A 15948-nucleotide genomic window follows, 5' to 3' on the forward strand; every position below is an offset into this window, starting at 1 on the left:
CCACACTGAGCAGAAAGACCTCAGGTGCAACCAGACCTGCACATACCCCAACATATCTCCAGACCCTGGCCTGAGTCCTCAGACTGAGATTGCTATGCCCCAAAAGGATGGTGGCCATGGCAGCAATCCTGCAGGCCCTGGGTGTTGTCCCAAGATGACGGCAGCCATGTGTAACCAAACCTGCTGGTTACTGTGACTGAACTTCCAGGCAGCAGTGGGCAGCAGGCAATCTGCTGGTGGTCTGCGGGCATCTGCAGTCTAATGGGTGGATGTCAGGCAGTGGGTGATGGGCAGGCAAGAAGTAGGCAAATGGCAGATGGTAGGTGGTGGTTAGTGAGGGATTCGCACTCAAAAAGCAGACAATATGCTGGCAGATGGCAGGTGATGGGGTGGATGAATGGGGTAAACAGCAGGGGATCCATGGGCAGTGATGACTGCCTTGCAGAGAAACAGTATTTCCTCGCTTGAATCTCAATTTTAGAGCTACAAGGAATGCAGCCTCTCTAGTCCACTATCTTGGATCCCATGAAAGCTTGCCATTTTAACCATTTTTGCTATATAAGTCAGTGACAACAGGGACATTTATGATATTGGATAATCATTACCACTATTTCCAGAACTTTTTATCATCACAAAGAAACTCTGTACCCATTACGGTGTAGTTTCCTGTTCTCTTTTAACAGGAAGGTTCTGGGTAACCTCTTGCTTACTTTCTTATGAATTTGCCTATTCCAGATATCTCATATAAAGCAAGTCCAATATTTTTCTTGTTTATTTCTCTTAGCATGTTTTCAGGATTGATTCATGTTGTAGAATGTATCAGAACTCTGTTCCTTTTTATGGTTGAATTATATATCCCATTGTATGAATATACCATGTTTTTTAAATTTATTTTTCTGTTGATGGATACTTAGGGTGTTTCCACCTTTTAAATATTGTGAATTAAGATTGTTGTTAAGGTTGGCATACAAATATCTAAATATGCCTATTTTTAGTTGAGTGTATACCTAGGAATGGAGTTGGTCATAATGGTAATTCTGTGTTTAACTTTTTGAGAATTGCCAAACTCTTTTCCCTGCAGCTGTACCATTTCACATCATTACCAGCCATGTTCATTTTCTCAGTTTTCATTTTATTTGATTGGAATAGCAACACTAGCAAGTAGGAAGTGGCATCTCATTATGGTTTTGATTTACATTTCCCTGATGACTAAAGATGTTGAGTATATTATATTTTTATTGAGTATTTATCTCCTCTGAAGAAATGTCTTGTTTACTTTTGTGTCTGGATATTTTATTATGTGTCCGTTGTTATATTGACAAAATAACTGGCAGTACCTAGACTTTGAGGATGATAATATTGGCCTTTAGAAAAATTTATTCATTTTTTTTGGCATGCTTGGGATTGAATCCCAGGCCTTGTGCATGCTAGCTAAGAGATTCTTTTAAAGTCAGTTGCTGTTTAAGATAATTGAAAAATAACTGGGCAAGGTGGGGTAGGGTGTCCTCCCAGCGACTCTGGAGTTTGAGGCAGTAGGAACATAGGTTTGAGTTCAGGCTCAGCAACTTAGGCCCTAAATGACTTATCAAGACTGTCTTTTAAAAAAAAAATTTTTTTTTTGAAGTGCTGGGGATATAGCTCTGTGGTGAAACATCCCTGGGTTCAATCCCCAGTACAAAACCAAACAAACAAAAAAACTTGTATTTGATAGGAAATTCTTGAAGTAAACATGTGTACATAAACCTTTACTTTTTAGGTATCTGTTTACTTTTCTCATTAGATACTGGGAGTTTTTACTCCATTCATTGTCTTTTTAAAAAAGTCTTTCTCATTTAGTCACAAGTGTCAGTTGACCTCTTTTCTTCATGATATCATATTAAGTTCTGTGGAAGACTGTCAAATACTAACTGCTAAAAAAGAGGGAAAAAACTCTTATAGTGAAGGCATGTATTAATGCATAATCAGTTTAATGCACGATAACATTCTTGGGGTTTAGAGGAAGAAGGGGATTTTCCACTTCAGTTTGAATGTCCTTATTCTTCCCACCATTAGAGTATAATATATTGAGCCTATTTATTCTGATTATACATTTCTAGAAAGAGTTATAAATGAAACTTGTTAGGTCTTTTTGACAGTACTAAGGATTGAACCCTGGGCGTCCTACCATGGAGCCACCTCTCCACCCCTTTTTATTTTGAGATGGGGTCTCAATGAGTTGCCCAAGCTGGCCTTGAATTTACAGTCTCCTGCCTCACCCTCCCAAGAAGATGGAATTATAGTCATGTACCACTACATTCAAGTTGTTAGGTCATCTTTTGGTGTATAAGAGTATCCTTCTGGGCTCTAGCTTTTAAGATGATGTCTATGATATAACTGTATACCTAACTTCTATTTTTCTTTTTCTTTTGCTCTCTTTTTATAGGAAGAGCATCAAGAAGTTGGTTTTGAAGAATCTTAATAATAGCAATCTCTTTTCTCCTGTTAATCGTGATTCAGAAGATCTAGCTTCACCATCTGATTATCCAGAAAATGGAGAGAGGTAAACTAGTAGTTTTATGTTGCTTTTATTGTACAGCCCTGTTCTCATTTTGAAGCTATTCTGAGCCTAGAATTTTATAAAAATTTGTGAATGTTTGTGAATATTCCATAGAAGAATTACAACTTGGAGGCGTCTAGAAACTAAATCATATTTTTACTTCGTGGGTACTTTTTTTTTTTTTTGAGTTGTGGATGGACCTTTTATTTTATTATTTATATGCGATGCTGAGGATCAAATCCAGTGCCTCACACATGCTAGGCAAGTGCTACAACCTCAGCCCTTTGTGGGTACTTTAAACTGTAAAATTATTGGTATTCTCTTTCATTTCTGCAGAACTATTTGGGTATCTGTACATACTGCTTTAGACAGGGTTAGCATACAGTTGACACCCTCACCTCCTTACAATAAGGAGTATTTTGTCTGGCATAATTAGAGTGATACTTAGTATATATAACTGAGCAAAAACAGTATAGAGTGTACAAAAGAGGAAGTGAAAGTAGTTATCTGATCCTTAATAGTTTGGTATAACTTTTCCACTTAAGGAATTTGTTGATTTAGAAATATATTCTTGTTGATATACATTGTGAAAATTATGCGTGAATGATATGATATCCTGCAACCAGCTTATTTCCATTTATTTTATTATAGTTGCCTTTCTATATTTGTATGAATGTCTGCCTTCTCATTTATAATGGCTGTATAGTTATTATGGTGAATGTAAGATAATTAAACTAGTTCTCCATTAGTGGACATTTAGATTATTTGTTATTCCTCTACTCAACATAGTACTTTAGTAAAAAAAAATCCTTATATATACTTCATTGTACATAGACTATACAAAAATATAGATTTATAGATAAATATAGATTTTAATATTAAGTCTTAAATTTTTCAGAATTTTATCATACTGTTTTTGGGTTTTGCAGTACTAGGAATTAAACTCAAGGCCTCTTTCATGCTAGGCTAGCACTTTATTATTAAGCTGTACCCCCAGCCCACGTTTTTTTGTTTTAGACCAAAAATTGAGATTCCGAGATCTATTCATTCTTGAAAAGAGAGCACTAGAAACTGTAGACTATAGAGATAGATTTTCTGTGTTAAAATTTCAGCTCTAGTACTCACAACTTTGCAGTGTCGGACAAGTTATTTTATTTTTCTGTTCTGCCTCAAGTTTTCTCTTCCATAAAATAGAAATAGTAATTAACCTATTTCTCAGGATTGCTTTAAGTACAAAATTAATGTTTAATGGATGGAATTATGCAGAACATTACCAGATAACTTAGTAATGACTCAGTAAAGATTAGTTGTTATTGTTACTGATTAAGGAGTTACATTACTTACTTCTTTTCTCCCTTTTCAGATTTAGTTTTCTGAGCAAACCTGTAGATGAGAACCATCAGCAGGATGGAGATGATGATTCTCTTGTATCACGTTTTTATACTAACCCTATTGCCAAACCCATTCCTCAAACCCCAGAGAATTCTGGAAATAAACACAACAATAGCAACAGCGTGGATGATACATTTGTTGCATTAAACATGAGGGTTGCTTTGCGAAATGGACTGGAAGGTAGCAGTGAAGAAACCTCATTCCATGATGAGTCACTGCAAGATGACAGAGAAGAAATAGAAAATAATGCTTATCATCTGCATCCAGCAGGTCAGATTCATGTACATTATCTACCTTTGAAATAGTTAAAATTAATGTGTTTAATTATCCTGTTGTAGTTTAAAGAGACCAAATTTTATAACCAAAGAAATTGTCATGATACATTCCCTAACTGCAAACTCAGATACATTGCTTATTAGTTTTTAAATGAGAGTAATTATTTTCTACTATATTAAATTATCAATATTTGAGTTAGATTAGGTACATAGAGAGATCATAATTCCTGAGACTTGCATTGAACATTCACATGGTAATTGTTGTCGTGATTTTTATTAACTCAGAATCCCCCAAAACTAATCCATTAAACAAATAAACTATAAGATTGGGGTATTTTTTATTTTTTTAAACTCAGGTTAAATTTACATATAATGAAGATGTATACCAGTTTTTAAGTGTTCATTTCAATCAATGTTGATACATCTGTGTCCATTATCCAACACCCCAGAGAAATTGTAAAAGAAAAAACAAACGAAAACCTGGAAAGTTCATTGGTAGAACAGAATTCACCACAACTCTGTAGTTTCTCTCACGTAGATTACTTTTGCCTGTTCTTCCACCTGACACAGTCTTTCATATGCTTTTTTTTTTTTCTTTACTTAATATTATTATGAGAGTTCATCCATGGCAACCTGTGTTGACAATTCTTTTTTATTTCTCTGTGGTTTTCTATTATAGAAATACGCCACATTTGTCTAACCCTTCACTTTGAATGAACATTTGGATTGGAGTGTCCTTAAAAATTTTACCTAGTTAATCTTATTGCCTTCATATATATCTTCTGTTTACTTGGTTCCTTAGTAAAGAACATTGTACTTTTACATAAATAATCTCAAGTATCTATTTTTATGTACAACTTTATTACAATATTATGTTTTCTTTTCAAATACCCAATAAACATCATTTTTTTATTGATTCTAGTTTTCTCATTGACCTTGTTTCCTGCCACAATTTAGAGCTCCCTTCCTAAGGACATTCTAACAACCCTCTAAACCTTGCCAGTAAAGAAGCAAGTATGTCAGTGGACTGTGCTGGAGGCTGGGGTTGGATCTGATGTCAGCCTTAATGTTTTTCTCTCAAAGCAAGCTAGCCTGATAACCTAGCTACAAATGGGACAGGGAGTGATTAGAGCAAGCATACCAATGTTCCACCACTGATTTCTTTGAATTCTGCAGTGGGTTTTTGTTTTGTTTTGTTTTTAAATCTAGTTATTATATCTGATCCTTTTGTGTGTGTGTGTGTGTGTGTGTATGTATTCTGGTTTTTTTTTGTCTGTTTGTTTTTTGTGGTGCTGGGGATTGAACCCAGGGCCTTGTGCATGCAAGGCAAGCACTCTACCAACTGAGCTATTTTCCCAGGCTTTGGTGTATTCTGAAACCCTTCTCCACTTTAATATTTCTTTTCTTTGGGCCATCAGTTACCATTTAGGTACCATTGAAATCTATTTGGTTGTTGATTATTTTTAATATTATTTATTTTTTCCGGTGGGTACTGGGGATTGAACTCAGGGGACTTGACCACTGACAGGTGGTCAATATTTTGTATTTTATTTAGAGACAGGGTCTCACTGAGTTGCTTAGTGCTGCCTTACTTTTTCTGAGGCTGCCTTTGAACTTGAGGTCCTCCTTTCTCAGCTTCTCGAGCCCCTGGGATTATAGGCATGCACTTCTGCGCCCAGCTTGATAATTTTTTAGTAACAGAAATTGCAGTTCTTTAAATTTCCATTTTTCTTTTTTTTCTTTTCTTTCTTTTTTTTTTTTTTTTGCGGTGCTGGGGATTTGAACCCAGGGCCTTGTGCTTGTGAGGCAAACACTCTACCAACTGAGCTATATCCCCAGCCCATAAATTTCCATTTTTCATGTGACTTTCTTATGTAGGATTTTTCAAATCATCTTGATTTAGCAATTTAAGATGTAAATTTGAAAGATGCTAGGGGAGTATAGGCCAGAAGACCAGGTGGGAGACAATAGGCTATAAAATAAAATAAAAAAGTATTGGGTTTGGAGTTTGTCTTCACGTGTATGAATAAATCACACTGTAAAGCAAGGCACATTATTTTCACCATGAGTTTGGTATTCTTGTGTGTAAAATAAAAGTGGTTCAAGAAAGACTCCCAGAGTGTAATCTATGAAATGACTTTAATGTTAGAGGATGTTAATGAATATCTTTTGAAAAGAGTTTTCCGTGGCAGATTAAGTCTGGGGAACACAAGGTTTAAGAAAAGTTAGTCTTCATTGTAGTATGAATTTTCAGAGACTGTAAAATACTGAATTTTTGTTTGTTTTTTCAGTCCTGGGGATTGAATCCAGGGCTTCACACATGTTATGCAAGAACTCTGCCTCTGAGCTTCATCCCCAGCTCGATTATTACACAGTTATGTGTTCTTCACTGTTTTTGGACATGAAGCCTTTTTTTAAAAAACGTTTTTCCTTTGTGTATGATAAAAGAATTGTTTGGAAAATATTTTCTTCTTTTATATTTTCTCTTTATATAATAATTTAGCTATTGTATTTCTCATGTAATTTTTTAAAATGCTCACTTCATAGTTGTGTTTTTGTTTTTTCTCAGTATTGAGGTTGAACCCCATGCCTTGTGCACACTTGGCAAGCTCTCTACCACTAAGCCCTTTATAGGGGGAAAAAAAAAAAAAACTTAATAAATAAAATACCAAATAAATATTATGAGAACTCCTCTACCCAAGGACAGTCACAATTAATATTTTCTTTCTTTCATGGTCACAGGCATTGTTCTCACTAAGGTTGGTTACTACACTATTCCATCTATGGATGATCTTGCCAAAATTACCAATGAAAAAGGAGAGTGCATTGTCTCTGACTTCACCATTGGTCGTAAAGGTAAGTGTGAGTTTAGAAGTTAGTGTGTAAGCCCAAGTTTTGCATCTTGTTTTGTAATTAAGGAAAGCTTTTGGTAACTAAATCTGCTTTTTTCTGCATTTTGGTCTCTTTTGTTTGAACAGTAGAAACTTTAATTGACAAGTAACAAAACCAGAAAGACTAAACCGATATAGCATTCTATTGGTTTAGATATGCCTATCTGGGACTGGTAGCTATTTGCCTTGCTTCAGTTTTCTACTGTTAAAGAAAATAAGACATATTGGGAGAATTGAATAATAGACAAAGAATGTTTAATACTTAGGTTCAATTTTTTTATTTTTCTTACAGCTAACTTTATTTTCTTGGAAAAGAAATCTCATCTTTCTATGTTATATTTAAAAAGGGTTCAGGTAAACTGGGCATGGTAGACTCACATCTATAATCCCAACTTTTTGGGGCAATTTATGGAGACCTTCTCTCAACATTATGAGCTGGGAATGGGGCTGAGGCTGTAGCTCAGTGGCAGAGCACTTGCCTAGCACATGTGAGACACTGGGTTCAATCCTCAGCACCACAGAAAAATAAACACATAAAATAAAGACATTCTGTACATTTACATCTCAATTTTGTTGTTGTTGTTGTTGTTTTGTTTTGTTTTAAAAAGGGCTAGGAATGTAACTCGGTGGTAAATTTTCCCCAGAATTCAACCCCTAGTACCTCTGAAAAAGTTGGCTAAGTACTAAGGGTCATTTATATAGCAGCATGTCAGATGTTTGGAAAAAGATTTAAGAAAACTCTTTTGATGCCTGTAATCCCAGTGACTTGGGTGGCTGAGGCAGGAGGACTGCAAGTCCCAGGCCAGCCTGAGCAGTTAGCAAGGCCCTGAGCAACTAAATGATACCCTATCTCAAAAAATTAAAGGTACTGAGAAATTATCTCATGGTTTTTTAAAAAAACAAAACAAAAAAAGAAGGTTGTTATGAGGCTAGCAGAAGTGTTTTAAAAGTGTTTTAAAAGTTACATCAGATAATAGTGTAATTGGTGTCACTCCCTCTGTCCCCATTCTTTCTATGCTATGGTAAAAATCACCTACTCCAAAATGCTAGATGATTTAAGATATTGATTATTTTAAGCTGTTTTCCCCTTCCAGTTGTTTAATTACTGTAGATAAAAAGTGGATATTTGTGCCCTCATACAGGATGAATTTTTACTCTCACTTCTAGGTTATGGCTCTATCTATTTTGAAGGAGATGTGAATTTGACCAATCTAAATTTGGATGATATTGTGCATATCCGAAGGAAAGAAGTTATCGTCTACTTAGATGATAACCAGAAACCACCTGTGGGTGAAGGACTAAATAGGTATGAACTTATTTGCATATAGAAAATAATTAAGCTATATTTTTTTTCTATAAACATGAATGTGTTCTTATGTATGTATTTTCTTCTGCAGCTAGGTTTTTTGACTTACTGTAGTAAGTGTGTTTATTGTTTCTCTGCTTTTATTTAAAAGTTTAAATGACACATGCCTATAATCCTAGCTTCTCTGGAGGCTGAGGCACAAGAATTGCATGTTCAAGGCTTGCCTGGGCAGTTTAGTGAGAAGCTGCCTCAAAATAAAACTTTACAAAAGGGCTGGGGATTCATCTGGAAGAATAAGAAACCCAGAATAGCTAAAGCAATCCTTAGCAGGAAGAGTGAAACAGGGGGTATTGTAATACCAGATCTTCAACTCTACTACAAAGCAATAGTAACAAAAACAGCATGGTATTGGTACCAAAATAGAAAGGTAGATCAATGGTACAGAATAGAGGACACGGACACAAACCCAAATAAATACAATTTTCTCATACTAGACAAAGGGACCAAAAATATGCAATGGAGAAAAGATAGCCTCTTCAACAAATGGTGCTGGGAGAATTGGAAATCCATATGCAACAGAATGAAACTAAACCCATATCTCTCACCATGCACGAAACTAAACTCAAAATGGATTAAGGACCTCAGAATCAGACCAGAGACCCTGCAGATTATAGAAGAAAAAGTAGGTCCAGATCTTAACATGTCGGCTTAGGACCAGACTTCCTTAACAGGACTCCCATAGCACAAGAAATAAAAGCAAGAATCAATAACTGGGATAGATTCAAACTAAAAAGCTTTCTCTCAGCAAAGGAAACTATCAGCAATGCGAAGAAAGAGCCTACAGAGTGGGAGAATATCTTTGCCAATCATACTTCAGATAGAGCACTAATCTCCAGAATCTATAAAGAACTCAAAAAACTCTACTCCAAGAATTCAAATAATCCAATCGACAAATGGGCTAAAGAAATGAATAGACACTTCACAGAAGAAGATCTACAAGCAATCAACAAACATATGGAAAAATGCTCAACATCTCTAGTAATAAGAGAAATGCAAATCAAAACCACCCTAAGATTCCATCTCACCCCAATTAGAATGGCGATTATCAAGAATACGAGCAACAACAGGTGTTGGCGAGGATGTGGGGAGAAAGGTACACTCATACATTGCTGGTGGGACTGCAAATTAGTGCAGTCACTCTGGAAAGCAGTGTGGAGATTCCTTAGAAAACTTGGAATGGACCCTCCATTTGACCCAGCTATCCCACTCCTTGGCCTATACCCAAAGGACTTAAAATCAACATACTACAGAGATACAGCCACATCAATGTTCATAGCTGCTCAATTCACAATAGCCAGACTGTGGAACCAACCCAGATGCCCTTCAATTGATGAGTGGATAAAGAAAATGTGGTATATATATACAATGGAATATTACTCAGCCATAAAGAATGATAAAATTATGGCATTTGCAGGCAAATGGATGAAACTGGAGAATATCATGCTAAGTGAGATAAGCCAATCTCAAAAAGCCAAAGGAAGAATGATATCGCTATTAAGTGGATGATGACACATAATTGGGGGAGGGAAGGGTTAGTGTTAGGGTTAGAGTTAGGGTTAGGGAGGGGGGCAAGTATGAAGGAAGGAAGCTCTGTATAGAAGGAAAAGAAGGGTGGGAGGGGTGGGGGGAAGGGAAAAAATAACAGAATGAATCAAACAACATTACTCTATGTAAATTTATGATTACACAAATGGTATGCCTTTACGCCATGTACAAACAGAGAAACAACATGTATCCCTTTTGTTTACAATTAAAAAAAAAAAAAAAAAAGGGCTGGGGATGTGGCTCAGTGGTGGATTGCTCATGTTTTCAACCAATACTGAGAGAGAATGGAATAGATTAGAACACATGCACATAGTTAAAACCAAGTGAGGACACAGCATGAAGATGGTCATCTACAAGGAGAGTGGTATCAAAAGAAGAAACAAAACCCCCTGGCGTCTTATCTTGGACTTCTAGTTTTCAGAACTGTCACTCTTGCTGAGGAGATTTAGACTCGTAGAGATTTCAAGTGGAAGCCAGGAAACCAGTTTAGAGGATACTTGATTAATTCAGATGGTCAGGGTTGGGGGTATTCTCTGTGTTGCCCAGGCTGGTCCTGAATTTGCAGTCCTTTTGCCTCAGCCTCTGGAGTGACTGGGACTACAGGCCTGCACCACTACACCCGGCTTAAAAGCATTTGACAGTTTTATACAAATCATTGCTAAAGAAATGGTTCCTAATATCAATGGCAAAAGTGAGAACTGTCTGGAAGAATTTTCTAGGCCCTCTAAGCTTTCCCCATGACCTTTGCCCAGGGAAAAACCTGAAGCTTCTCTATGCCCCAGCAAGCCAGCAATCCCCCCCCCACCCCTTCCTAAGGCCCCTTGACTCCCAAGGAGATACATCTATGTGACATTTCTGGCAAATACTTAAAAGAGTTCAAGACCTTGCACATGTTAATCTCTGCTTAAATGTCCTTTTATAAGAAGGGATCTCCTGAGCACCTCACAAGAAATCGCAGCATCATCTACGTTGTTTTGAATGTTGACTGTTCTAAAAGATATGCCACATCCTAATTTCCAGGACCTGTGAAGTGACCTTATTTGCAGGTGTAATTAAGAATTTTCAGGACTGGGGTTGTGGCTCAGTAGTAGAGCGTAGGGCACTGGGTTCAATATTCAGCCCCACATAAAAAAATAAAGACATTGTGTCCATCTACAACTAAAAAAAATTTTTTTTTAAAATTTTTTTGAGATGATATCATCCTGAATTATTTGGATGGATTCTAAATCAAAACATAAGTATGCTTATGAAAAAGATGACAGAAGATAAGGCTGTGTAAAGATGGAAGCAGAGAATGCTGTGATGACAGCTATAGGATGCAGGTACAAGGAACACTGAAAGCCACCAAAAGCTGAAGAGACATGTAAAATTTCTCTACTAGAGCCGCTGGAGGAAGTATACCCTATCAATACTTTGATTTTAGAATTCTGCTTTCCAGATGTGTGAGAGAATAAATTTCTGGTGTTTTTCTTTTTTCTTTTTAATGGTACCTAGGATTGAACCCAGGGATTCTTAACCACTGAGCAATATCCCCACCCCTTATTTTTATATTTTGAGACAAGGTCTTGCTAAGTTGATGTAGCTGGCTTTGAACTTGTTATCCTCCATTAGCCTCCCAAGTCACTCGAATTACAGGCATGCACCACTTTGTCTAGCAAATTTCTGTTGTTGTAATTAAAAAAAAAAAAAAAAATCATGTTAAAGAAATGCTATACTATGACATTAGGACTCCTTTTCCCTAATAGTCCCAGATCCAACTGCTAATTTCAAAAATTCTTTTCCAGTACTGTTGGTTCCCTGCCCCTGTCTCTACCCTTGTTTCTGCTGTGGCCACACTTAAAACTATTATTTTAGTGTGATAGCCTAATCTAGCCTCTAATGTCTCTTCAGGCAGGTGAGAGAGATATAGTTAAACTAATTTATCTTTATAACTGATCAAGCCTCAATTATAAAAGAAAAGTAGATAATCTAAGTAAACCTTTAACAATTAAGAAGATTGATTCAGGAATTTAAAACCTCCGAACAAAGAAAAGCCCAGGACCAGATGACTTCACTGATTGATTCCACTGAACATCTGAAGACAAATTCACTGGCTGGGGATGTAGCTTAATGGTAGAGAGCTTGTCTACTAACAAGCACAAAGCCCTGGGTTGAATTCCTGGCACCACAAAAAAAAAAGAAAAACACACATAGCATATTAAAAGAATTACACAACATGACCATGTGATACATTGGAATGCAAAGAGGGTTCATTTATATGAAAATCAATGTTATACATCATTTTCAGAGGACAAAAGGGAAAGAAAATACCATCCAACCCATCTTGGTTGAGGTAGAAAAAGCATTCAGTAAAGTTAATCCCTCTTTTATAATACAAACACTTAACAAACTAGGGATAGAAGGAAACTACCTTAATATGATAAAGGCCATATATGAAAAATCCAGTTTATATGGTCATGCTAAAATACTGAAAGCTTTGTCTTTAAAATAAGATAAGGATGACTGTTTTTTGCCACCTCTCCCAAACATAACTTCTGTAAATCCTAGAGTAATTAAGCAAGAAAAAGTAATAAAAGGTCTGTAATTTTCAAGCAGTAAATACGTGTTTTCAAGTCTCCACAGATAAATTGTTCGTATTTACCAATTTAACAATCTGAAAAGGAAATTAAGAAAATTTCACTTACAGTAGCATCAGAAAGAAGAAAGTTCTATACTAAAAACTATAAAACACTACTGAAAGAAATTAAAGAGGACACAGATAAGTAGAAAGATATCCCATGTTCATGGGTTGTAAGACAATATTGTTAAGATGTTCACTTAATCCTTCCTTGGTATCCATGGAGGATTGGTTCCAGAATCCCACTCCTCATGGATACCACAATTTTTAATGGTAAAATCCCTAATATAAAATTTCATAGCCTTTGCATATAACCCACACATATTCTTCAAGAAGTTTAAATTGTGTCTAGCTTACATAAAATACCTAATATAGAGTAAATGGTATGTAAATAGTTTTTATACTGTATTATTTAGGGGATAGTGACAAGAAAAAAGTCTTAAAATGTTCAGTACAGATGTGATTGTATTGTTTTCTCCTGCATATTTTTGATCTGTGGTTGATAAATTCATGGATGTACCAACTATGTGTACAGAAGAATTGAAAGCAAGATCATCTTAAAGAAATACTTGGCATACTCATGTTTATGATAGCACTTATTCATAATAGTCAAAAAAATTGAAAACAACTCAGGTGTTCATTAATAAATGAATGGATAAACACAATGTGTGTGTGTGTGTGTGTGTGTATGTGTATGTGTATATACATGTACAGTAGAATTATATTCAGCCTTTAAAAAGAATGAAATTCTGGCCACACACTAGCCACCCTAATGCCAATGACCCAGAAGACTGAGACAGGACCATTGTGAGTTCAAAGCCAACCTCAGCAAAAGCGAGGCGCTAAGCAACTCAGTGAGACCCTGTTTTTAAAATATAAAATAGGGCTGGGAATATGGGTCAGGGGTCGAGTGCCCCTGAGTTCAATTCCCAGCACCACCACCCCCCAAAATCTGACATGCTACAGCATATATGAACTTTGAGGACATTAGGCTAAATGAAATAAACCAGTCTAAAAAAGACAAATACTGTATGATTCTACTTTTGAGGCATCTAAGTAAGTCAAATTCATAGAAACAGAATAGAATGATGGTTGCAAGGAGCTGGGGATGGGTGAGAAATAGGAGGTTGTTTAATGATGCATTAGTTTATTTTCTATTGCCAATAACATGATACTCCAGACTGTGAGTTAAAAAAGGGTTTTGTTTTGGCTCATTGTCCTCAAAGTTCAAGATCCCAGATGGGCAGAAGCAAGTAGTGATGGCCTTGCTGGTAAGATCCTGAGGCAGTACAGGGCATCTCATGGCAAGAGACAGGGAGCAGAGGTGTGTATGTGTATCTGACTGGTTTCTCTCTTCTTATAAACCCACCAGGATTCAGTCATAGGAATTCCACTATAAGACCTTATCTAATCCAGATCACTCTAAACACCAAAATTGGATCAAGTTTCCACCCTTTTAACTTCACAATAGGGATTTAATTTCAACACATAAAACCTTGCGGGGTATGCAAACCATAGCAGGGGCAGAGGGTTTCAGTTTTATAAGCTAAAAGTCCTGACGGTTGATTGTACAACAATATCAGTATACCTAACTACTAAAATGTACAGTTAGAAATGGTTAAGATGCTAAATTACATGTTAGATGTTTTTATTATAAGAAAAATAATTGTAGGGGCTGGGGAGATAGATAGCTCAGTTGGTAGAGTGCTTACCTTGCAAGCACAAGGCTCTGGGTTCAATCCCCAGCGCAGCCAAAAAATAACAATAATAATAATAATTGTAAAAATTATCTACATAACTATATTATTTATCTCTACACTCATTATTTAATGGTCAATTCTAGGATGTTCTTGATATTTTATTCTACAAACATTTATTATTAATAAATCATACCAACTGTTCCTACTATTATTAAGCACAGCATTTCTGAGACTGACACTAAGACTTGGGTGTTACATTAGACTATGACCTAAATAACATTAATCAAGTATTCATAATTAAAGTGTTACTAAAATTAGATTGGAAATAATTGATGTACCATGTTAGCTTGAATGCAGTCTGACTCTAGAAACCAGATACTGAGTTATTTGATGTTGGTAATGATTCCTAGTTCTTAAGGTTAGCTATTTTGGGAAGCAAGACTCAATTTTATGAAACAACTGCAGAGTAATCTCAAAGTAGCTTAGCACCTTTATTTGTTACTTATATAGGTTTTAGTTGTCTTTCTGGTTTTAAATATGAAGCATTTATACATTACTTTGTTATGCTTTACAGGAAGGCCGAAGTTACGTTGGATGGGGTTTGGCCAACAGATAAAACATCCCGTTGTTTAATTAAGAGCCCAGATCGACTTGCTGATATCAACTATGAGGGGAGACTGGAAGCAGTTTCAAGGAAGCAGGGAGCTCAGTTCAAAGAGTACCGACCTGAAACTGGTTCTTGGGTGTTTAAGGTATAGTCAGCTTAACCCACTTCTAATTTTATAAACTGTCGTTGGAATCACAAAATGTTTGTTGAAGGAAATTCTGTCCTAGAAAGTCTCTTTATGTTTCTAAATTAGGAAGTAGGTATAGAGATAGATACATGATTTACTCTGAATTACACACCTAGTTAAACTCAACAATAATCAGCTATTAGGCTTCATGGGCTTATTATTCAAGTCCTCTATCCCCTTCTGTTGTAAGCATTTAGATATGATTTGGGTGTGGTGTGTGTGTGTTTAGGTCAACATTAGTGATTTCAGTAATATATCAGGCAGAATTCTTTGTCCCTTGTAGAGCAGGTTTGTTTTTTTTGTTTTGTTTTGTTTTGTTTTTTTATAAACTTTAAAAGATTTGGGGGTTGGGCTGGAGTTGTGGCTCAGTGGTGGAGCACCTGCCTGACATGTGTGAGGCCCTGGGTTTGATACCAGCACCACATATAAATAAATAAAATTAAAAACAAAAGATCCATTGACAATTTCAAAATATATATTAAAAAAAAAAGATTTGGAGGACGGAGAGATTTACTTCCTTCCTATCCTTATTTTGATTTACCCAGTGGTTTCTTCTTTTTCTAGTCTGGTTTAATAATTTAACAAGTTGAAGTCCCTTATGTAGAAAGAGAACAACTATGAGGCATATGTAATGACTAATGGATTCTGTTTCTGTATTAATGATTTGCATTTAAAATGGCATTTTAGACAGGCATGGTGGTACACATCTGGAATCCCAACTGTTTGGGAGGCTGAGGAAAGAGGATCACAAATTCATTATTAGCCAGGGCAACTTGATGAGACCCTGTCTCACAATTTAAAAATAAAAAAAAAGGGCTGGGATGGTGCTAGA

At 36.1% G+C, this 15948-nt stretch overlaps 1 protein-coding gene across 8 annotated transcripts in view; it reads left to right on the plus strand.

Moving 5' to 3' along the window:
• NUP98 (nucleoporin 98 and 96 precursor) overlaps window positions 1–15948 on the plus strand; it is a gene marked incomplete at its 3' end in the record, with an annotated part of 131561 nt that overhangs the window by 81931 nt on the left and 33682 nt on the right. For all 8 annotated transcript variants that reach the window (XM_079104680.1, XM_079104681.1, XM_079104678.1 and 5 more), the window contains 5 exons: window positions 2423–2539; window positions 3900–4198; window positions 6946–7059; window positions 8262–8400; window positions 14897–15074. In XM_079104680.1, the coding sequence (XP_078960806.1) occupies window positions 2423–2539; window positions 3900–4198; window positions 6946–7059; window positions 8262–8400; window positions 14897–15074 (847 nt within the window). The remainder of the gene's footprint in view (window positions 1–2422; window positions 2540–3899; window positions 4199–6945; window positions 7060–8261; window positions 8401–14896; window positions 15075–15948) is intronic.

The sequence above is a fragment of the Sciurus vulgaris genome (genome assembly GCF_902686455.1).
Source record: "Sciurus vulgaris genome assembly, chromosome: 11".
NCBI lineage: Eukaryota > Metazoa > Chordata > Mammalia > Rodentia > Sciuridae > Sciurus > Sciurus vulgaris.